We start from the raw sequence: 25,758 nt of genomic DNA, 5'->3' as shown, positions 1-25,758 counted from the left end.
GAAGAAGCTTGCACAGGATAGAGTAGCATGGAGAGCTGCATCAAACCAGTCTCAGGACTGAAGACCACAACAACAACAACACACAAAGTAAGAGATGATTAAAATACGATTTACAATAACTGTTGTGTGTGATTAGAGGAATACAAACCAAACAAATTTGAGCAATTATGGTAACAATAACCACAACAGAGATTACTAATATTTAGGGAGATAGAAAACATCAGTGAGAAGTGAGAATGACAGCAACAATGATGATGATAAACTTTGGGATGGATGCACAATAGCTTTGCCTTTAATATTGTTAAGTGTAATTACCACTGCAAAAAAGACTTACTGAAACATATACATGTTGAAGGCTCACAATTTTATGAAGATTCTTCATATTAACAGAGTACCACAATGATAATCAAGTGACAAAAGAAAAAAGAACATCAAGTTTATTTTTCTCTTTAAATATTTATGTGAAAAATCATCATACATTTTCAACAGTACTCAGTCACCTTTAATGAGCACACATTTCTAACACTTACAAAATGAGACCTTACTATACATTAAAATGTTTCTTCTGTGGCACAGTTTGTGAAAAAAATGTTACATTGGACCGCAACGATTACATCACATTCCAACACTTTTCCAAGTTTCACGGTGCACTGAACACATTTGCTACATTCACACTGACCAGCGAGCTCGTGTGGGAGGGGAAAATGAAGAATGCTATACGCCTGTCAGTCTGAACATGTAGCGTGAAGTAATTAATAAGGAACGTCGTCTTCTATACAGCTGCACATATGCAGTCAGGCATCAGATTTTCACTTGCTATTGTCGTCCTCACTTCTCTTCATTGATTTTAATGCACGTTCTCTCAAACGTCTTTCAAGTTCCTCTGTGTTTTCTGCAACACTTGAGTCACTGTCCTGGAACAAGAAAAGCTGCTGAGGCACAGCGAACAGCTTCAACAATATACAAATTCTTTGAATGTAACAAAATAGTGAACACTATGATGCTACTCTGAAGTAACATAGTATCTAGCACATCATTACTATCTTAAAATTCAATAAAAAAGTAGTTGTCCCACCATCTTTGTTTCGTAAAAAAAGGATGCTAAAGGAATAGCGATTTGTAATCAGAAAAGTGAGGCAAAATCAGAATGTTAAATTGGAATATGTCAATCGACTCATTAAATTAATTTTTAACGGAATGAAGGAAAAGTTGTTTCAGTACAATTTGACTAATTCCACATGGAAACCATGTGTGAATGATTAAAAGATCTTTACTTATTTCTTTCAATGTGCAATTCGAGTACTGCAGCTCAATTATTTTCCAAGAAAAATGAAATTTCGTGTAACTTTTTTTATCATGCTACATATATTTAGGGTGTGCCAATCACGACTTTCGGATGAAGTACTCACGGCATCACTTTCCTCCATCTTGCGTTTCTTGTGCTTCTTATGTTTTTTGTGTTTCTTGTGCTTTTTGTGCTTCTTGTCTTTCTTCTTCTTCTTCCCCTCCACTTCAATGTCACTATTCTGTTGACATGAAACAGCCACATCATAAACATCATTGTCGTATAAGTCATCTCCAAAAAGACATAAAAAGCAGAACAATATTGTAAAAAATACACACACAAAACTAATTTTTCATAATATCCTACACCCAGAAGGGCCAATCTCATGAATAATACCTAGTTTAATAAGCCATGGTAGCAAAAAACTAACATGAATTCTTTACAGACGAATGGAAAAACTGGTAGAAGCTGACCTCGGGGAAGATCAGTTTTGATTCCGTAGAAATGTTGGAACACGTGAGGCAATACTGACCCTACGACTTATCGTAGAAAACAGATTAAGGAAAGGCAAACCTATGTTTCTAGCATTTTTAGACTTAGAGAAAGCTTTTGACAATGTTGACTGGAATACTCTTTCAAATTCTGAAGGTGGCAGGGGTAAAATACAAGGAGCGAAAGGCTATTTACAATTTGTACAGAAGGCAGATGGCGGTTATAAGAGTCGAGGGGCATGAAAGGGAAGCAGTGGTTCGGAAGGGAGTGAGACAGGGTTGTAGCCTATCCCCAATGTTATTCAATCTGCATATTGAGCAAGCAGTAACGGAAACAAAAGAAAAATTTGGCGTAGGAATTAAAATATATGGAGAAGAAATAAAAACTTTGAGGTTCCCCGACGACATTGTAATTCTGTCAGAGACAGCAAAGGACCTGGAAGAGCAGCTGAACGGAATGGACAGTGTCTTGAAAGGAGGATATAATATGAACATCAACAAAAGCAAAATGAGGATAATGGAATGTAGTCGAATTAAATCAGGTGATGCTGCGGGAATTAGATTAGGAAATGAGACGATTAACACTTTCAAGACAAGCGACGTAGCTCCTACATCGGTCCGACAGTACCCCAAAAAGACGATCGACGTAGCTCCTACGTTGGCCGATTATCAACGATGTTAACGACTCCCAGCGCATGACTTTCATATTCTGTAGGTTTAAAAGTACTCTCTGGTTATCCTAGTACCAAGAAAAAAATACAGATGGCAGCATATGTCACTGTTGGAGGTGGTACAGGAATATATTTTGAGTCATTTGCTTTGCCACGCTCACGTTCGACTTATAACAGGCGCGCAGCAGTTTGAAACTTTAAATTGTTGTCGGCTGATAGCTTTGCGCTTTATTTTCGTCATGGCCTTGTGAGATGAAGAAATAGAGTTTTTATTGAACAATAGTGGTTCAGAATTAGACGAAGAAATTGCAGATTTTGACATTAGTGATGATTTTTTTGTCTGACTTTTCCGTAATTCTGTGGTTTGATTCCTGGCCAGGAAAAAGATAATTTTTATGAATTTTCTTATAGATGAAAACGGTCCCTCGGACGGTGAACCGTCAGGAAGACCTGAAGATAAGGCTGTTGACATCGTTGTGACAACAAACACAACTGGTCATTGCAATTTGCCATATTCTTCTGGCCAGTGGACAGATGACGATACTATCACTCCCCAGCTTCCTGTTTTTTCTGAATCCTGTGGAATTCAAGATGGCATTGACCAACATTCTTCAGCGTTCGATTGTTTCACATACTTTTTCGATGAAGAACTGGTGAGACTGATCAAACAAGAGACAAACCGCTACGCTAGAATGACAATAGAGACACTAAGTGCTACAGGAAAACTGAAGCCTCAGTCAGCATGGCATAAGTGGACAACAGTGAAACTCAGTGAACTGTTTAAAGTTTTTGGTATTATTTTGCATATGTGCCTAGTCAAGAAACCAAAACTGTCTGACTACTGGTCAACAAATCCCGTGTTGCAGTCCTCATTTGCGGCGAAGTGTCTGCTAAGAGATAGATTTTTGTCTATTCTATGAATGTTACATCTCGTAGATAACGTACCATATATTCCTAAAAACCAAGTAGGCCACGATCCTATTCATAAGGTAAGACCTATATTCGACAGATGCGTGACCCAAAGTGGAAATGCTTACAAGCCAGGCGAAAATATTACTATAAATGAAGGAATTTGTACTTTTCGTGGTAGACAGTTTTAGAGTGTATGTGAAAAATAAGCCTAGTAAATATAGCGTAAATTTTTTTATGATATGTGAAAGTGGGTACGTCCTGAACTGTGAAATTTATTTTGGGAAACAGTCTAATGCCGATAACAGCATTTTACATATTGTAGACAGATTGTGTCATTCGTTTCATAATAAAGGTCACACATTATACATGGACCGATTTTACACCAGCCCTGATTTACTGCATTATTTGTGGGGGAAAAGAACTAAGGGAGTTGGTACTGTGCGGAAAAATAGAAAAGGACCACCAAGGGATCTTGTTGGCCAGAAATTGAAAAATAAAATAAAAAAATGAACTTTCGTTTCGCAGACAAGATCACTTACTGTTTGTAAAATGGAAGGACAACAGAGACGTTTTTCTTTTGACAACAAAGCATAAAATGACGCAACAAATGTCAGCGTAAAAACTAAATTTGGAATGGTGGAAAAAATGAAGCCAGACTGTGTTTTGGACTACAATAGTAAAAAAGCTGGTATGGATCATAGCGACCAGCTAATGGCGTACTATCCTTTTGAGCGAAAACAAATGAAGTGGTGGAAAAAAGCTTTGTTTCACATTTTCATGCTCATGACTGTAAATTCATACATTTTGTACAAAACGTCGCGAAATACAAGCAAACATCTGGTTGAATACATTACAGAGTTAGCAGAGAACTTGGTTCACAAAGGTGGCCTCTTAGACTCATGCACTTCTCAGAATAGTTCATCCATCAACAGACTAAGCGGAAGACATTTTCCAAAATTAATTCCACCCGCAAAATTGTCTAAGTGGCCTCAGAGAAGGTGCAAAGTATGCGCAGAAACAAGCAAGGCCAGATATGGTAAAGTTTCAAGGAAAGACACGCGATATTATTGTGAAACCTGTGACGTAGGGCTTTGTTTTCCAAAATGTTTCAAAATATTTCATACAAAAGCCAATGTAACTGTGTGATTATTAATAAAATAAAAGTTCATATTTCAACAGTTATTCATTTAAAACTAACAACTTCAATCCTATGTCCCTTAGAGGTCCTAAAACCTAAAAAAAAATTTTTTTTCACTGTGAAAACAGCATACTCTCAAATTAATATACAACCCTTGTCACGAACGTAAATGTTTATTTCTTTGCGGTACTCTGAAGGGAATGGATGCAGTTTTTAAATGCAAAAGAGCAATCTATTTTCTGTGGTATCGAATCTGCTGTAGAAAATTCAGAAAAACTGTGAAATCGCTCAGTACCAGGCGGTTGAGCATCCACACTCGCGCTCAGTCCTGCAAGTGTTAAAAGTAGTAAATGGGTTTTGCTATTTGGGGAGCAAAATAACTGATGATTGTTGAAGTAGAGAGGATATAAAATGTAGACTGACAATGGCAAGGAAACCGTTTCTGAAGAAGAGAAATTAGTTGACACGGAATATAGATTTAAGTGTCAGGAAATCATTTCTGAAAGTATTTGTATGGAGTGTAGCCATGTATGGAAGTGAAACGTGGACTACAAATAGTTTAGACAAGAGGAGAATAGAAGCTCTCAAAATGTGGTGCTACAGAATAATGCTGAAGATTAAATGGGTAGATCACATAACTAATGAGGAGGCACTGAATAGAATAGGAGAGAAGAGAAATTTGTGGCACAACTTGACTAGAAGAAGGGACCGGTTGGTGGGGCATATTCTGAGGCATCAAGGGATCACCAATTTAGTATCGGAGGGCAGCATGGAGGGTAAAAATCGTGGTTGCAGTAGGTACTGGGAGATGAAGAAGCTTGCACAGGATAGAGTAGCATGGAGAGCTGCATCAAACCAGTCTCTGGACTAAAGACCACAACAACAACATTCTGCATGATCTGTGCAACACCCCCCCCCCCCCCTTTCTCTCTACCATGAAACTTTGTGGGGAAATAGTTTAATGAAAGCAATTACTTATATATAATTTGACAACACATCCATAGCTTTGTGCTGTTGGCAGTGAATGTGTTAATGATGTGGACTTTAAGAAAGGTATTTTGTTTGATCCACCAAATGAAACACACATAACTTAAAACATATAAACAAATGGTTTGCTAGACCTAGTAGATTCTCAATTTACTTCAAAGAAAACAAACAACTTCATAAAATCTAAATTCAGTTAACATCATCTCCATATCACTCTAAGAAATTTTCTTGTTCTAACAAATTCATCTTGCTCCAGTCTGTTTTAGTTCAGACTTTTCAAAACCTGTAGCATTTACTACTTTTTAGTACCACCACCACTACATAATTAATGCGTCACAGAGTCTTCGGGAATTTACAATATACACTATTTAAACAGGAAATGCGTGCAATGTCATGTCTTTTATGAACTCTGTGAAAACCCTTACCATATCAGACTCACTACTAGATTCTTTCTGTTTCTTCTTTTTCTTTTTCTTTATCTTGATTTCTTCCTCTGAAGTTGAAACAAGCCTTTTCTTTTTTGACACTCTCTCCCTCTCTTCAGCAGAGTCCTCTGATCCAGATGTCTCTTGCTTTTTAACGCGTTTCTGAAACAGAATAATACAAAATATGAATATTGTTTTCCCAATTTTCAAACAGGTTTGAAAGAAAAATGTGTCTTCAGCAGTAAATGTGAACTTGAAAAAAGTATCTTCACCTGAAGATGTTAACAGTGTGTGCTTGAATTCATGATAGTTTCATCATTATTTGTAACTGTAACAGCAAATATTTAAAACAGTGCACTGAAAATATAGAGGATGATTGGTAGCCAGAACAGTTTTGCATAATTCATAGTAGCTTGTAATTGTTGCTCAATAAACCACTGTTCTTGATCAGCACTATATGGTGCATCAAGTATGAGACACTAAGCAGCTGTTGTCTCTGGTCTCTAAAGGTGGAGCTGGAGCACCTATGCAGACAATACATTCCCACTTGCCTGGTATGTTCTAGTGTGCTTTCAATCACTGAACCCACATTGTTGGGGATCATCTTTCTCCACCTTCAAGTGTGTGTGTCTCCCTTGGAATGCATTTCCACCAAAATCACCTTACACATTCGTGGACACAGTATAAAAGGTATCCTCTTCTAAGAGCTGGCACGTGTTCTCTCCGGTGCTTTGGTATATAATTCTTATTTTGTTTTTGGAATATGTACAAGCATTAGCCAAAACACACGTGGTTCATATGATGTTTCACACAACACCCAGCATCAATAGAAGAACACTGGTTTTTTTTTTTTTTTGTGTGTTACAAATGCAATGGTTTTGGAGATGCACATTTTAAGTGCTCATACAATAGAACAGTCTCGAATTAGCCCAGCGTAATATTAATCTTGATTATGTGAGTTAACTGTACTTTAGCAGTGACCAACCAGTATCCAAACTGCACTATCTTGTGTGTCAGCCAGAACCATGCTGCCTGTATGCTATCTCCAAACATCAGCGCTACTCAGCTATATCTACAGTATTAGTGCTGTACTGCTTGTCATAGTCATGTTCATTAATTATCTAGGCCTAATTCTGCAAGGAGACATCTACATACATTCTACACAAGCCATTATATGATGGCCAGCCGAGGGGTACCTTATACCACTACTAGCCACTACCTTTCTTGTTTCACTCGCAACTGGAAGAAGGGAGAAACGACTGTTTTTATGTTTCCACATATGTCCTATTTTGTCTTGTTCCATCTTCACGATCCTTATGCGAGTTGTACGTCTGTGGCAGTAGAATCATTCTGTAGTCTTTTGCAAATGCCAGTTCTCTAAATTTTTTTAAATAGTGTTTTGTGAAAAGAAAACCTGCTTTCCATTTCAGTTCATCCAGCATTTACATAATACTTGCATGCTGACCGAACCTACCAGCAACAAATATAGCAGTATGAATTGTTTTGACATCCTCCTTTAATATGACCTGGTGGGATTCTCAAACACATTAGTAGCACTCTGGAATGGATAATGCAAGTGTTCTGTACACAGTCTCCTTTGTAGCTCAGCTACACTTTTGCGGAATTCTATCAATGAACCAAACTCTACCATTCGCCTTCCTTACAATCAACTTTGTGTGTTCATTTCATTTCCTGTGACTTTGCAACATTAAACCTAGATATTTAATTCACGCTGACCATGAAAAGCAGCACACCACTAACACTTTATTTCAACATTACAGGACTGATTTTCCTACTTATCTGCTTTAACTTACATATTCCCACTTTTAGAGTAAGCTACCATGCGTCATAAACAATAGAAATTCTGTCAAAGTCATCCTGTATCATCCTACAGTCCCGTATACTACACTGTAATCAGCAACAGTCACAGATACTACTCGCCCTATCCATCAGGTCACTTATGTACATAGAGAACAAGAGCAATCCTATCACGCCTCCATGGGACACTCCTGATGATACTCTTGTCTCTTATGAACATTCGCTGTCCAGGAAATGTACTGGGTTCTACTACTAGAAAGATTTTCAAGCCACTTACATACCTGGTAACCTATGTGTTCTGTATTACTGGATCTTCGTTAACAGTCTGCAGGGTGATACCGTTTCAAACACTTTCTGGAAATCTAGGAATGGAGTCCTTCACCTATGGTTTGCATTGTTTGAAGAATGCACAAGCTGAGTTTCATGCAAGAAATGCTTTCCAAATCTATGCTGATTTGTGACCAGAAACTTATCTGCCCCAAAACTTTATAATACCGTAATCCCTGTTTTATGTTTTCATGTGGTGCCGACTTCAGAAACACAAACTGAGGAAAATGCAGAACCAAGGAAAACTTTGAAACTCTCAAAATAATAACAAAAACTTATGTTACTGGCATATACAATTAAAAATTGTCTCCAACACGTTGTACAAAATCCCTATTAGTGAAAGAAATTAAATGTACAATTCTATGTTTATACAATAACCTGTAGTAATGAATTTCATTAGTTCTTAAATTATCACAGATCTGTAACATACAAGGCAATCGAGCTATTTTCCGACATACTATAATGACAACACAATTTCTCAGAGAGCTTTCCTTTGTGCTCACCACAAAAAAAGCAAAAACTGATGAACAGGGTGAATTAAACCAAAAACCATCAAATACAATGAAATATGTTGGAAGCTTACATGTGGGGGTGCATTTTCCTTCTGTAGTCAATGGCAGTGCAGCATACTCTGGTGATGCAAGTGCAGTAAAATTGCTTGTACGACTTTACCTTGTTCATTGTGCTTAAGTGGTTGAAGTGGAGCGTTCTGCACTACTGCCAATATGCATCATTTCCTCTTTGAACTGAGCATTCGCTGTAGTGTAAACACAGCAAGTTTTGTGAAATCATGTGTATATGCATGTTTTCCTTCACATGTGGTACTTATTTATACCAATGAATATGAAATAAATTTCAGCCTGCTGTGATTTTGGTGTTTCTCTGTCCCAGCAATCCATTACATTTGTAACAGTCTGCCTGCCATCATAATGCATTAAACACCATTGAGGACTGCAACAAATACGTCCTGTTACTCATGGTGCCACACATAACAAATGGAGTAGACTACATTGGCTGCAGTTGGTAGAGCCATAATACATTCTGCAATTGACAGGCTCTGCGCAGAACTACTGTAGGTAAAATTAATGCATGGGGGTGAAGGCCGTAGGAGGCCACCTATGTAAATTAAACCTAAGTGGAAGCCACAGTCACTCCATTTGCTATACACTGTTCACATCAACTGTACTTTGGAACAAGTAGCCAAGTAAGCTGGCTGTTTACCACTCTGTGTGTTAGAAGCCATTGCATTAGTGTGACAGCACCATGCTATACAGCTACTGGCTGCAGGTGGAAAACAAACATTTGAGATGTTGTAATCTGTATTTCACAGTTTTCATTTCACCATGTAGCCTATAAATTTTTGCTATTTTCAAAGTGAATGTAAACTGAAAGAATCCTCAAAACTACACATTTTAAGGTATAATTTGTGGCAGAAATGTGTTAGGAAATGGCTTAATTCCTCCCACTTTTTTTCCCTAAGAGGTCTATTACACAATGTAAAATTTTGAAATTTCTTTCTTGTTTATTCATGGATTTGCAATTTTGTTATGTCATTTGATGTTATGAGTGCTGGTAAAATTGCTAACTAGGAGGAGAAAAATGAAATGCTTGCACAAACTGACTTATAGTTTCTGTGCTGGCATATACTACATAATCCAGTACTTAAGAAATTTTGAATGTTTCATAGGCTAAGGTCTGTGAACTTATTACATAGTGCGCTAAACAAAGTGTTGAGCTCATTTTAAATACGTTGGTGTGGTATGGTGGCTGCGTTAGCTATTGGGTGACGCAACGAGTTTTCGGCCAGTAGGAGCTGCCTAGCCAGAAATGGCTGATGTTTCCTTGAAGCATATTCTTCGAGACTCAGTGTTTCAGGTTGACGATTGATATTGTTGCTGAATATAGTGCATCGTGCATCGAAAATACAAGCATAAAGGCGAGACTGAGTTAAAGTGGCCCAACAAAAGTTGGCAGCTGGGCCCCTCCATCACATATTGGCTTAGTCTGGAACACTTCGTGTCGACTGTCCTGTTTTTCCATTGCTGCCACAGTGAAGCTAAATGCAAGCTGTGTTAGCAATGCTGGTTGTGGATTATGTCATCATTTCCTCTCTCATGCACCTCTCCGCAATGGCCACAAACATTCCCTTAACTCCATCACTAACCACAGTGTGAACTGTCTGTCTTTTGTGACACTTATAACTCGTTCAGTCATATTAAATGTCAAGACAAAGAAAATGGGAGGAAGCCAAGCAAGACGTCAAATAAGAACGCAGAATCGAAGTAAACCTTACTAGGAAGAAACATAAAACGGGAATTTTTAGCATCGATCTTACGAGTTTTTCACAGGGCCTACAAATTTACGGCATAGAATTGGGGGGGGGGGGGGGGGGGTCGAAGTACCAATGTATATTCTAACTTCGAATATGTACAAGAATGGCACTGCTAAAGAACTGGTTATTCTCTGTGTTTGGCTGTCCCTGTGACTACAAATTGTTATACTGAATCTCAGACTAGACTAATTTTAGATTGTTGTATTGAATGTGTACCTTTCATAGAGTGTGTGTCTCCTTATCTCGAATGACAGAAAGGTGTAGAGCACACTTCCACGACACTGCCAACTGCTTCTAGAATTTGTTTTAAGTGCTTCTTAACATGGCAATATATCATACACTTACTTGGATCAGGCATTCTAGAAAGGAAGGGTGGCGTTTTATATCAACCCGCAGATGTCATTAAAGTGCTAAGTCAGTCCATGAAGTATGGGAGAGGTAATCCATTGTGGCTTACTGAAGAATCACTAATGTTTCAAAAATACAACTCTGGTATATTTAACACAGTGACAAGCTGTTTGTTGGGCACCTTCGTAGTATTATTTATTTAGTAAAAATTGTGACATTACAATCACACTTCGCTTTGCTGCTGTTGTTGTTGTCTTCAGTCCAGAGACTGGTTTGATGCAGCTCTCCATGCTACTCTATCCTGTGCAAGTTTCATCATCTCCCAGTACCTACTGCAACCTACATCCTTCTGAATCTGCTTAGTGTATTCATCTCTTGGTCTCTCTCTACAATTTTTACCCTCCACACTGCCCTCCAGTACTAAATTGGTGATCCCTTGATGCCTCAGAATATGCCCTACCAACCGATCCCTTCTTCTAGTCAAGTTGTGACACAAATTTCTCTTCTCTCCAATTCTATTCAATACCTCGTCATTAGCTTTGCTATACTAACTGAATGTCATAAATGTATTTTCTTAACTTTGCTTTGGTGCAGGGAAACAAATAGCTAGTGGCTTCTGAGGAAAGGTTCTGAAGTGAGTCAGAGCAGTTGCACTGCAAAAAGCCTAGGTGGTCTCGGTGCTTTGAACACTGCGCTGTTTCCAAAGCACTGTGGATTCACCAAACTGCTTGGCCAAAGCTGGCTTTGTTCCCTTGTTGGCAGATGGCCTGGGCCAGTGATATTCGAGCACAGTGACCACAGGTGCTCTGAGTATAGATATGTGATAAATCTGTGAATGCTGTACGCTGATGCAAATATGTGGAACACAATTTTATCATCCAAAATTTCTGACTTTTACATTCCGGATGTTGTCAGCAGCACTGGTTGTGTGGTGCAAAAGTCTAAGCCAATGAGTGTCAACACAGCAAATACAGTGTACCAACCACTGGTTAGTTCATTTACATACAATAAGAGATGGTGGAAATATTTTGACAGGCTTCCCATGGGCTCTGGCATAATCAGGGAAATTCTTGCTCCTCACTATGGTGAAAGTCATGAATCCTCCCCTCTAAATCATCATTCTTGGGAATGAAGAGGAATGTAGAGCAGACAAGGAGATGGTGTGGATGTGTGCCACCAAGAGGTCATTCACTGTACAGTGCAACCCCTCTTTTACATTTTCGTGCAGTCCAGACTTAAAAAATGCAAAACTGAGTAAAATGCAGAATTGAGGGGAACGTTAAAACCCCCAAAATATGGGCGTGAACACGTGTAAGTGGCATTTATGATTAAAAACGGCAATCCCCTCCAATACTTTGTATATAATCTGTCTATATGAAAGAAATTAAATGTAAAATACAATGTTTATACAATAATTTGTGGAATTTAATTTCATCAATTCTCAAAAAATCGCAGTGTAACAGCTAGTAAAAACTATCAAAAAATTGAAGTTAGTATCTGGGTACAAGATAATCGAGCTGTTTTCCAACATGCTATGACCACACACCGTAATTCCTGCACTTCCAGATGGCAGTGTGGTGGTGCCTCATCCTATTGGTAAATGAAGATGTTCAAATTATCTCCAACTGTGGGAAAAGAAAGCTCTCAAGCATATCGAGATACGTGCTTTCTGTAACAGTGTTCTCAGCAAAGAAAAATGTACCAAATAACTTTTCCCGCAACAATGCACAAAACACATTAAATTTTGGAATTTTTCTCATGTTGTTCAACTTCCCGTGGTTGTTTCGTACCACCTATTGTTACATTATAACGCTTCACCTTTACATTTAAATGGAATGTTGCCTCGTCACTAAACACTAAGCATAGAAGGAAACTGTCATTCTCCATCTTGCCTAGAACAAAATTACAGAACTCCACACAATGCTGTTTGTCACCTTCACGAAGAGCTTGCAGTAGATGAATTTTGTATGGTTTCATGCGTAAACGTCGATGCAACACATGCCAGATGGACACTGGGGGCACGTTGAGCTGTCAAGCTACATGGCAAATGGCTTTCTGTGAACTCCTTGTGAAACTACAGAGGATGCGTTCGACATCTGTGCAAGACTCTCGGGGATGGCCTGGCGATTTGCCTTTACACAAACATTTATTACTGACCCGCACTGTGGAAAACATAGAACACAACATGCTTTCTGTTGTCCCAACACCATTTTTACTAGAACTGAACTTGGCACACACTGCTGTTACCTCGACAGTTTGCTCTTTCCAACAGTACGTTGTTCACACACATATCTCAAATAACAGAATAGTTATAATTTTTTAATATCAGATGATTCATTTTGATACACCCTGTATAAATGTAAGGTTGTATACTTGCCCTCTGCTGATGAGGTAACAATGAACTATTCTTGATTGGTGATTAATTTTTCATCTATTAATATTATTTTTAACACAAACTCTTGTATTCTGGGGAAAATCTTTTTAGTTTAGTTTCCCTCTAATATGCTTCTGTAACTCTACAGCGAATAGAAAGAGAGAAAGTAACTAGTTTTTTCGTTTTTAAATCATGCACAGCGGTAATCATGTCCACTGCAAATAAAGCTGGAACCAAGGTACTCTTAAAACAGAGAAATGCTTCTATTGAAGCACAAAAAATGTGAATTATGTTTTTGTTTATTTAAAAGACTGACCGAAATTTAGGGCACCAGCTACCTTCCTCAGCACCTTTAATGTCCCCAAAAATTTTAGCATGACAACACCTCCCTCCCCCCCAACATGCAGCTTATCTCAAACTTCCACAAGCTCCCCAAAACTCTAACTCATTCACATCCAGTAGTCTGTGACTGCAAGTCTCTCATAACCATCCATTCCCAGTTGCCCTGTCTCACTCTCTCATCCAGCCCAACTCGATGTCATCATCTCTCTGTGCCTGTCATTGTCTCCCGTCTCCTTCCTACTGCCGCTGCCCTCTCTTCTGTCACTGTCTCTTCTTCCTCATTGTCACTGCCATATATTCTTGTCTCTCGTTATCACTGGCTCTTCCTCCTTACATTTTCTCCTTCTCTTTATTCCCATCCCACTGGCACTGCCTCCACTCTTTTCCTTCACAGTCAAGTATGTTCCAGTGCCACTGTGCCATCATCTTTCTCAAACACTGCCACTGTCTCCTTCACTCTTTCTATAACAAAACTACTGTTTACTACCTTCTTGTATTTATAACTTTTCTGTCTCTTTGCCGCTGCCACTGTATTCTGCTCTTTCAGCATAAAACATGTGAATTTGTTTGCAAGCTAATATTTTTGGGAACATTTTTAATGGTGCTGAGGAAGGTAGAATGAGGAAGCTGGTACCACACTTTTAGTCAGAGTCTTTTAAACAGGAGCATATTTGCTTTCCTCGTGCTCCAACAGGAGCATTTTTCCACTGGTTCAATTCTTTTCCTTGCTGCAGCAGGGCCTGTAACACATCTGAAAAGAAATTTATTAATCACTGGATTTTATGTGCAAAAAAAATTTGCATGTGCTTCACCACTAAAACATGGGATTTCCAAATGATAACAGAGATACTTTACAACATATTACTCTGTGCTACATAATTTTATATCTATAAACTACACTTTTGCCTCACACCAGATTTTTCTTGCGTTGTTTATGTGTACAAGCAGGGTAATTTTTAACCTCTGTATATTGGAAATAGATAAAGATATCTAGAAAATTTTCAAGGTTGCTTGAGACCGGATTCTTAGGAATATATCATAAGAATTTCAGCCATTTGCTGTGCATGACCATTTTGGAATCCTTGGCTGGGTGTTGGGTCACTGGTGACAGTGCAAATATAGTAAAAAGTCCCTTTTTGTGGGGTTTTCTGTGAAACTACCCATGAATTAATGGTGCCTCCGTAAGTCCCATCAAGCCCACTGTAGATCACATCAAATGCTAGAAGAATCAACCCTTTTGCTCTATTTGCTTAAGCAGGAGAAAGTGAGTAATATTCACAATTTGAGTCTGTACTGTAGGATAGTGACACTAACATGATCCTTCTTCTGAGTATACAAATGGTCCTTGTCCCAAGGGCTATCCAGAACACATCACAAGTAGAACATGACACAAACACTAGAACATCATCGCAAGCATACCAATATGAGGCACTGTTTCTTCAACAAGCTGGCAAAAACAAATTTTTATGGGTATCTAATTCAATTCTAAATGGAATGCCCAAGTACACAAACATTGTGATCATGCTCAGGTGACCTGAACAAGATTTATGTAAACCTTATAATCCCATTTGTCCTTTCTTTTATCAACCCACCTTTTAACCAGTACAGAATCTGTATCATGATCTACAAAAAATTCTCAAACTGAAAAAATGTCTCACAGACATGTCTACTCTTTTGTGGTTTTGTTAAACACAAACTAGAAGGTTTCTTTCCCTCTTACATAAAATTCTAATCTAAAAAGATCACAGAGAGGAACTCAAAACATTGGATTGGCATTCCGAACATTATTTGGAACACCTACTGCCTCGAACCATTATTATTTAACTCACCTCTTGTGATTCCAATTTATTTCTTTTTGGAGATGGAGACTCTGAACTCTGAGAAACATTATGCTTCTTTTCTTCATGTTTCTTTACTTTAGAAGCAATAGGCGACTCGGACCGTTTCCTCACAGTCTTGTGCTCATTGCTGCAAATAAAGTACACTTAAAATTTTAAACATACCTTACTCATCAGAATACAGTCATTAAAATACATATTTAAACAAGTTACTGTCAATACCTAACTAAGCAAAGTAAATGAAAATATGGGATATGAAGTATGAGTAATGCAGAACTGGGACTAAAAAAAGGACAACGTACTGTTGTAATCCCTAAAATCTGATTCACAACTGTTCCTATTTGAAAAAATTTCTGCATCTCAATATCACCTATTTAATAAACAAGTTTTTCTCACCTAAATACTGCAATACAGTTGGTATACATACAGATGATTTCTGCACACACACACAGCTACAATTAATGGTCACTAACAATCTATACTGATAGCATTTGAGTGCAGATAAATACAACTGATGCACCAAAATATTTTCCATGATACTGCTGTGTCAGATTTTGTGAATTTCACAGATACACAGTTGAACTTAATGTTTGACACAAATTTGATTATATAGAACAGATGCATGATCAAAAGGCAGTGGTGCTTTTCTGTGGTCAAAAGTATGTATGCTATTTATAAGTAATAAGATGATGAAAGACTTTTGTCATATGATTTTGAACTATTAACATTGATCAATAATATGGACCAGACCAAAAAGATTTTGTAAATGAACTAAACCAATGGAAATAAAACAAATTTTTTCCTGGGTGGTCAGACAATATGTATTTCTAGTAGAATGTTACAAGCTTAAAACTGATGAAAAATGAAATGACAAATACAAAAACTTAATGAGGCCAATAAAATTTTGCCTGCAATGCCCATACACTGCAACAGCCAGTGAGTCTGAGCTGAAACAAGGAATTATTAGAATAGATGCACCAAAATATAAGCTTATCAAAACTAATCTTTATTCATGGCAGACTATTTTGCAATTTATGGCCATACATTCGAATACAGTTTTGGTGAGAATGTGAATAAATTTGAATGTCATTTATATTAAAGTGGCTATATTGTACTCAGGTCCAGACTGATGTGGCATCCGTATTACGATGTTAGTGAACTGTCTTTTAACTGTCACTGTTTTATTAAGATTGTAAATGATGTAAATATATTGAAAATAATATATTAATTGTAGTGTGACAGTAGTTGACAGTTTCACCCTTATGACGCTGTATGTTTACAAACATTATGCAGATGAACAGCAATATTATTCTATTAACTAAAATTTGTTACAATTGTCTTTGGTTGTTGCATACATTACTTCCGATTTATCAATTTTCACGACCTAAAAATTCAATAAAGTTTTTGAGATAGTACTTGTGTCTAAATTCGGCCTCCTCCTCTTCTTCTGTGGCTCTACAACGCATGATGAGTCTTGGTCTCTTCAACTATCTCCTTCCATTTATCCCGGTCCCTTGCTAGTCTTTTCCAGTTCCTGTAGACCATCTTCTGAATTACTTCTATGACTCTGTCCTCCCACCTAGTTTTCGGTTGACCACATTCTCTCCGTCCACTTGGCTTTCCTCATATCATCTTTTTTGATATTTCTGTATCATTCATCTGTGCCACATGTCCAGCCCACCTCAGCCTAGATTACTTCACAATTCTTCGAACAGGTTGGACATTGTAGATGGTGTACAACTCATGGTCGTATCTTCTCCTCCAACTTTCCCTTTTGCAAATTGGGCTGATGATTCTCATGAGTATCCTCCTCTCTAATGCATCCAGCGATTCGGCATCCTTTGCTGTCAGAGCCTAGATTTCAGAGGAATATGTGCTTTCCCAGCAGATAGGTATTTTGTTTTCTGCTCACTGATATTTAGACCAATGTTCCTGCCGGCCTGTTCAAATGCAGTGAATTGTCAAATAGGAAGAAATTTTGACATGAGATATATAAGGAACACATTAAAGAGAGCAAAAATAATCAGTTGAGCTTCTTTTTATATTTGAAAAATCAAAATCACACTGCATATACTATCGAAAATACACTCTAAATTCTTCACCAAATACTAAGAGGTTTTGCCATGAATATTCTTGAAGAACTGGAAATCTACATACACACAAGAAAATACAAGAAATATTTAACATGCATACAGAATTTAAACAAAGTACTACCTTAAAAACTTTACTGAGCTCTCAGAACAGGAAAATGGAGAAATCTGAAGTAACATATGCAACAATCAAAGACAATCTTAACAAATTTTAGTTAATAAAATAATATCGCTGTTCAAATGCATAATCTTTGTAAACATATATCACCGTAAGAGCGGAACTGTTAAACTACTCTTAACTAACATTTATTTTTAATATATTTTGGCCATTTACATTCTCATTAAAATATTGACAGTTGCAAGACAGTTCACTAATGGAGGCAACATTAGTCAAGACGTGAGTACAATATAGTCACTTTAATAAAATGAAATTTACATTTTTCACATCCTCACCAAAATTGTATTCGCAGGTGCTTGACAAAGGCAATAAATGCCGGAACAGCCAATTGTGAACAAAAATTAGTTGTTATAAGAAGCTATTCTAATAATAATGTCATTATCAGACACATATTATGCTACTGGCCCTAAAGAAAAAGAACTGAAACAAGGTACATACGTGCAGATGAGGATGCCATCATGTGCTGCCATGTGGCCAATATAGCTCATGCATGAGTCAATGGTGGGGAAACATGTGGCAGGTATGGAAGAGGACCCACTCACCCCACATGCAGGTTTGTTTTGCGTCCGCAGTCGGCTAAGCAGGTTAATTTTAAAGCAACGTCTTCACTTACTACTACTGTGTCTGTAAACACTAGAAACTTCATCGGGCTAAGGCGGGCTGGATTCTTCATGGCCATGAGCCTCTTTGTGGTCTGCGAGCCTTATATTGGGCAGCCCTGGTATTGTGTACAGCAACATGTTCAGGTCATACAGATCACTGAAAGGGGGGGCTTGTAAACACAGCTGATTTTGTTTTGAGAGAGAGAGAGAGAGAGAGAGAGAGAGAGAGAGAGAGAGAGAGAGAGAGAGAGAGAGTTGTAGAGGCTTAGACTACTTATGAAGTGCTACAAAAAAGCTTGACGTTTTGGGGGGGAAAAAAAGAAAGAAGAGGATAAATAAAAATATCTCCTCGCCAAGGGGTAGCAGGAGAAACCACACAAGAGATAATGAAACAAGTGAGCTTTTGGAGCCAATGGCTACTCCTCATGGCAGAAGGGTTGAAAGGAAAAAAACGGGATGAAGGCAAAGGATTGGTAAGGTTTAGGAAATAAGAAAAGTTACCCATAACCCCCACGTCAGCGAAGACTTAATTGACAGAATTTTAAAGGCCTATGATGCCTTTTTAACAAAGAGCACCTAATAAAAAGTAAAAGCAACTCTGACCCGCCGGCAAAACAATGTATTTCAGTAATTTGCCATTTCACGATACCTGCGTCTACGAGGTGGTGATTCCTCTTCCTGCTGCCTTTCATCTTCCTCTTGATCTATCTCTTCCCTATCGTCATCATCATCGTCATCCTCTGGTGGTGGTGGTGAAGAATGCCTTGGAGGGGCAGATCGTTTCTTCTCACGACGAACCTCTGGCGAACAGATTCTTTCTTGTACAGGATGATCAGAGGCAGCATTTGGAGAAAACCTATAACCAGCAGGGCCGACCATCAGCACCTCCCATGTCCTGCCACCACAACATTACAGGAAAAAGAAAATATTGCCAATGCTGTTCGCACATTTCCAAAAATTCCAACATGCAGCCTACAGAATTAGAATAAATCACTCGTGAAATAAAATACTAAGAAACAAAACATTTAAACTAAAACTGGTGGATTGTTGTTCAGGTCAAGAGAAGTATAAGGAGAGATCCTTTGTAAAGAATGTGTGTGTGTGTGTGTGTGTGTGTGTGTGTGTGTGTGTGTGTGTGTGTGTGCGCGCGCGTGTGGGGGCGTGCGCGTGCGCATTCACACGCATTTTGGAAGAGGGGGAGACGAGCCGCTTGCTTTTACTTACTGTTAACAATAATTTATGGATAATTATATTCCAATGCTTTTACGGAGGAGGAAGACTTGAAAAATTTTGTTACATGTAAGTCACAATCCTCCCTATTATTATAGGAGAAATGATCGTAGTCCCTTCAAATAGTGAGTACTGCATATCACTCTGCACATTTCATTTTAAGATTCTACGTCCTATGAACACAACCACATACATTTCCAGTATGATGAAAATACAAGCCTATATTTCAAAATTGATCACAATTTATTATAAACATGTCTTTGTTTGTGACATAGTGAAAGGAATATTTCAGTGAAAGGCACAACAAAAATAATTACCTTCTAGGTTTGTTTTTTGATTTCCTCTCCGGGCTGACTTCATGTTCTCTGCTGGACACCTTCCTAAAAGGCGATGGAGTTCTTGACAAGCTGCGTGAATGCTAGAAGAAAATTTAAGTTTATAGAAATACATAATTATGTTTTCTGAAACAGATTAGTACATGTGCGCGCGCGCACACACACACACACACACACACACACTTACTCAAAATGATTTTAAGATACTGGTTGTAAAAACCATCCCATATTTCATTTCATTTTCTTCAAGAAGCTTTAATTTTCAGTGTGTGGAAAATTTTCAAGTACCTAAGCATACAATAGGAAAATGTCCAGTATCATTTCAACTACCAACCAAATGAACACAAAAGCTTATTTCTACTCAGAAAATTCGTTGATATTCCTGATTGAAACTTTTTGACATTACAATTTGTAACATACTAGATGACTATCATTTATCTTTAATTGCTCATTGAACAATGCAAACACTAATGCCTTTAATGTCACAAAGGGTTAAAGTTTACTTGAGTGATCAAGAAGTTTGCTTTCTTATATACATTAGTTAATAATCTCCCTGATATTCATCCAACACCATGTCGTGTGTTCATCTTACCTTCCTCTTACGTGCTGCAGGAGATATACTTCGTGACTTAGAATATACAGGGATTGGTTTTTTCCTTCTTTCTTCCTTAATAGGCACAGGAGATGATCGTCGCCTTTCCAGTCTGTCAATGGAACTGTGGTTGCTTCTCTACAATAATAAAAGAATCCTCAATGGTCACACCCTTAACGGCAGATGACGCTTTGCTTGTACAGCAGCCAGATTTTACCAGCAACACAACGGTTAAACACAATGATAAATTGAAGTAAAGACATCATAGCAGCTTCCATCCACAACTTTCTCGTTCTCACAATTTTATATCTCTCTATATTTCTGCATATTCAGTGCAACACTACTCTTTCTTATCCTTAGAGTAGTCATTATGTTGTTGTTTCTTCCTTCCCTTAATACACCCTGACAGTGCTAGACAATCTTGATGAGGCGTACACACATGTGCGTGCATAGAGACTTACCTGTAATTTTGTGGCAAGACAAGAGTTTATGCACATTTAAGGTAATGTTAAAAGTTTAAAGTTGCTGATATTTATGTTTAAAATTACATGCATATCATTAAGAATTGATGAAGATTTTTAGATTTTTCTATTGATCTTTGATTTTGATTTACATGTAATCTTTCCCATGCTGTGGCAGCTTTTGTGGCAAGGAAGGGAGATCCAGAAGACCAAATTATTTCTCCTGGTACTATGTCCATGCCATTGCTATAGGCACAGAAGTCTCAGCAAAAACTCCACTCAGAAAATTCTGCTGCTGAATGTGCCAAATCATATCAAATTGAAAAGCAAAGCAAAAACACCCCAAAGAAATTTGAATACAGGGCAGTTTTGATGTTTTTGTAAACAGAACTTAATAAATTCAATTATGTATAATCGACAAAATGAATTTCCACATTAGTTGCCCATGGTAATGCCAGATGAAATGTATAAGACATTCGAGATATGAAGGAAAGGCACTAGTGGAAGCTTTTGCTGGAATAGAAATTACGATAATCAGAGAAAAATAATACAAAATCAATTACTGAGTGTGAGCAGAACAAAGCAACTCTCACACGCTGGAACAACGCTGTAAAATTTATACTGCACATGAAAGGATACAGGGAAATTGATAGGTGTGGGGGAACACCTACAGGGCTATCTTCATCCCCTCCATAATGCCCAAGCCGTTCACTAAAAATATTATCAACCATACAGATATTAACAACAGATTTTAAGCAAGCAAAGGAATAGGCTGGCTGAAGGATACAGAACAATCAGCCATTCTCAAATAGTGAACAAAATTGTAGACCAGTATGGGGCAATGAGTATGGCTTAACACTTTGCCTGGGATTTATATTTCGAGGAAGTTGTCTTAATCCTCCAGGACACAAACCATGGTGTGAACTATATTATTATACTGATATTCAGCAAAGATTTGAAGGAACTGGGAAATCCTGTGTATTTTGTCAGGCAAGGAGATCCCATGCCACCAAAATTATTTAAAATAGCCCTAGCTGACTTTTCACAGCCGTAAAATTGTGAGAACTGAACATGAAAATGTATTACTGGAACATACTTGAACCTCATTTTGCTGATAGCATTTTACTGTTAACCTCCACTGCAAATAATTAATAATTAATATAAAATATAATGACAGTAAGATTGGAAATCAGAGTAAGACTACACTCATACTCTGGTGTGTTTCATGGCGCCGCACTCGCATGTAACATCACTCAATGAAACTTTGACCGTACATAGAAAGAACTGTTACGGCATAGCACAAAGGTTAACTACAGGAAAAACATAACGAGATGAACATGTGACACTTTTATTTTAAGGCAAGAGTTACAATGACGGCACTGTGATTCATGATGGTCCTAGGGACATCACAAATGAGGGGACTTAGTTCTTAATAAGGTATGTGATCATCACAGATGCCAATGTACGCTCTGCAACATGCTTCTGCGCTGGTCATAAGGTTGGTAGGGAGTTCTTGTGGTAGGGTGTTCCTTTCTTCCAGCAATGCATTTGACAACTGCTGGATGGTCGTTGGTGCTTGTGGACATCCTGCAATACATCTCCCCCATGTGTACTACATGTGCTCAATGGGATCCGAGTATGTGGTCACGTGTTGTCATCCATAAAAATGAAGTCATGGCTGAATGCACACCTGGAAAGATGCATACGGGGAAAGAGTACAGAGTTACCATAACGGTGACCAAAGTGAAGACCATGTTAAAAGATTTGGAAGTCAGTATGCCCATGCAACATTATGCCTCCCCTTACCATAAAAACTGGAACGAGGAAGACATCCACTTTAGACAATGTCCTGGCTGCATTACCAACCCTCACCATATGCGGTTCGGTAACCACCCAGGAACACTAACATGATCGTTTGTGTGGTTCAGTGTGTGTGTGTGTGTGTGTGTGTGTGTGTGTGTGTGTGTGTGTAGGCACCAGAAGAGAAAAATAGGTCTTGTGTTCAACTGGTAAATGAAATTATGAGTCATGTCCAGAAAGTAAATACCATTTTTGGGAAAACTCATAAAAACATTTTTTTAAACCGGAATTTATTTTTAGAAGAAAGATCATTTCTTTAACTATTTTTTTTTTTACATAGCTGCCACCATCGTTCAGACATCTCTCACACCAGGAAATCAACTTTTCTACAACCTCTTTATAGGAAGATGCTACCAGTGATGACAGCCACTGCTGAATACCATTTTTTTTGTGTCGTCATTGCTTTTGAAGTGTCTTCCTCCAAAAATAAGCACCAAGATCATGACCAAGTGGAAGTCAGAAGGTGCGAAATCGCGGCTGTACGATGGGTGATCCTACTGCTCTCAACCGAATCCCATATATGTATTATAAATGCGAGAGTTTGCGTGTGAGTGTGTTTGTTACTCCTTCACACTGAAATGACTGGACAGATTTGGATCAACATGGTATGCAGAAAGCATATACCCTGTATAAATGCCTATGCTACTTTTTATTCTGAAAAAAATCATTGTTCCCCTGAGATGGCCAATGTATTACATACAGCCGATTTCTGGCTCTCCTTACACTTATGATCTTTTCCATACTAGGCTTATCACTAACTGTTGCGAAATTATTTACTCCTTCCCCTGGCACATTTTGTAATTTGCTAAAAATTTTATGTAAAAATTTTTCATTGAAGTAAATGAGCAAGTTGTAAGCGACACTTATTCTGTCAGCTTCTCGCATAATGTCACAGTTTGCTGTGCTGTGGTGGCAGTAGAATGAAATTGCACTTATTTTCTGGACATTTCTTGTGTTTATGAAACTGAATTTCTTCTGATGTGTCTGTTCACAATTAGTGTGCATTATCAGTTGTAAAATGAAGCAGTGATACATTGGACTTTTAATGCAAAAGCTATTCAAAACTATGGACTGTTCCACGATCAATAGAGAGGTGCGTATTGGAACTGACTAGGTGTGCAACGAAAACAAAAACTGACTGGGGAAGGAAGTTGGAGTATACAACGTAATTATGACTGTATCCAAATTGGCGTGGAGGTGGGTGAACATGTAGTTAAGTACACACATGTTAAGTGCACTAGCAAAATTCGGATATATTCCACGAGATAAAAGGAAGACTGAGAAGGTGACCTTATGGCAGACGGGAAAATAATCATAAAACAAGCAAGAACTGTATGTATCTAATCACTCACAAAAAGATAATTTTTTAGATCCAAGATAAGGAGTTTGTTTATTGTAGTATCATTTTTGACAATAGCCAAACACAAACCACTCTCAGGAAACCCTTAACCCTAGAGGGTGTGTCCCTGTGTGACAGATGGTGGAGCCACTGTCTTACCAAGAAGGCTGGACAGGGAACTCCATCAACAAATCCAACAACGATAGCCCCAGCAAGCCAGTGGTGTATAAAATTCATGTTTTGTTATGTGGAACAAGCCTTGAAAAGAATGGAAATAACTGAACATAATTGTAATCCAGCTATTGCCAAGGACTCTAGTTTGGTACAATGAACACATGCACTGACATATAAGGTGGAAGAAGTGGTGGAATCAACGTACAGTAGGATACTGCATATTTTTGTAAAAGAAATGGGCTAGAAATAGGTATATTTACATGACTAACTTTTTGACAGATGAGGATTGAAGTAGCTGGTTCCCCACTTCTCTTAACAATCTTTTAAAGATAAACACATCTGCATTTTCTGTGCTCTGAGAGGACCATTTTTCTGTCAATTTTCCTCTTTTTCCTGCTCCAGCAGGGTGTGCTGCTTATATAAAACAAATTCGACAAGTCAGTGAAGTTTCAACAGCTTATTTACACAATTTGGCACTTTTATGTACTTTGACACATATTAAACAAACAAGTTACTTAATGTACGGTTAACACAAAATCATTTGGGTTACAATTTTTTCTGGATGCACTTATCATCGATTTCAATTCACTGAAAATGTCTAGTTTTGAATTATATTTTAGAAGAGTAAAAATGTTATTAGAAATATTTACTGAATTAGCAGCCTTTCCAGTTCTACAAAATATTTTAAGTTCTTTTCAGGTACGTTAAAATCCTTTGTATCTTTTTTCCCCCTCCTACTGCAGCACTACTTTGAGCATATTTGTATACGTGTAAAATGCCCACTACACAGATAGAGTGCACCAGAAAGTAAAAAATGCTGATTATAAACACAGTTTGGTGCCCTCAGAACCCTTGCCATATGCTCATTATGTCAATTAAAACTACATATACACCTCAGGTCGGATATTACGTGCATAGGTATGGTAACTCTGAACCTCTGGATCTCGGTAATGTATAATGGTATTAAAAAATGTTTGAAGGTTCCCCAAGAACATAATCTTAAGAACATATGGTAACAATTTCAATGATTAGCCATGAATAGAAACAACAGAAGCGGTCATATACACAACTGGTACTTTTGATATCCAAAAATCATGGTTTTTCGTCTATATCTCGACAACAGGCAGATTTTTGAAAATGGGAAAATTGCATTTCTAGATGAATGTCTAAAGAACATACAGTTAAAATCTGAGGCATTTTCTGTTGTTGTTGTTGTGGTCTTCAGTCCTGAGACTGGTTTGATGCAGCTCTCCATGCTACTCTATCCTGTGCAAGCTTCTTCATCTCCCAGTACCTACTGCAACCTACATCCTTCTGAATCTGCTTAGTGTATTGATCTCTTGGTCTCCCTCTACGATTTTTACCCTCCACGCTGCCCTCCAATGCTAAATTTGTGATCCCTTGATGCCTCAAAACATGTCCTACCAACCGATCCCTTCTTCTAGTCAAGTTGTGCCACAAACTTCTCTTCTCTCCAATCCTATTCAATACCTCCTCATTAGTTCCGTGATCTACCCACCTTATCTTCAGCATTCTTCTGTAGCACCACATGTCGAAAGCTTCTATTCTCTTCTTGTCCAAACTGGTTATCGTCCATGTTTCACTTCCA

General features: G+C 38.0%; 1 protein-coding gene across 9 annotated transcripts in view; it reads right to left on the bottom strand.

Annotated features, from left to right (window-relative positions):
- Positions 1 to 416: 416 nt before the first annotated feature.
- The window catches only part of LOC126203356 (serine/arginine repetitive matrix protein 1), a 166,913-nt gene continuing 141,571 nt past the window's right edge, over positions 417 to 25,758 (bottom strand). For 5 of the 9 annotated variants that reach the window (XM_049937646.1, XM_049937653.1, XM_049937649.1 and 2 more), the window contains 7 exons: positions 20,316 to 20,453; positions 19,706 to 19,806; positions 18,808 to 19,053; positions 15,280 to 15,418; positions 5,910 to 6,071; positions 1,410 to 1,526; positions 417 to 914 (listed from right to left, as the gene is read on the bottom strand). In XM_049937646.1, coding sequence (XP_049793603.1) covers positions 810 to 914; positions 1,410 to 1,526; positions 5,910 to 6,071; positions 15,280 to 15,418; positions 18,808 to 19,053; positions 19,706 to 19,806; positions 20,316 to 20,453 — 1,008 coding nt within the window. In that variant the 3' untranslated portion in view covers positions 417 to 809. The remainder of the gene's footprint in view (positions 915 to 1,409; positions 1,527 to 5,909; positions 6,072 to 15,279; positions 15,419 to 18,807; positions 19,054 to 19,705; positions 19,807 to 20,315; positions 20,454 to 25,758) is intronic. The other 4 variants (XM_049937650.1, XM_049937648.1, XM_049937651.1 and 1 more) reach the window with 4 other exon arrangements.

This window comes from Schistocerca nitens, chromosome 9 (genome assembly GCF_023898315.1).
Source record: "Schistocerca nitens isolate TAMUIC-IGC-003100 chromosome 9, iqSchNite1.1, whole genome shotgun sequence".
NCBI lineage: Eukaryota > Metazoa > Arthropoda > Insecta > Orthoptera > Acrididae > Schistocerca > Schistocerca nitens.
Note: the sequence above shows the minus strand (reverse complement) of the source record. Positions and strands in the feature narration are given on the sequence as shown.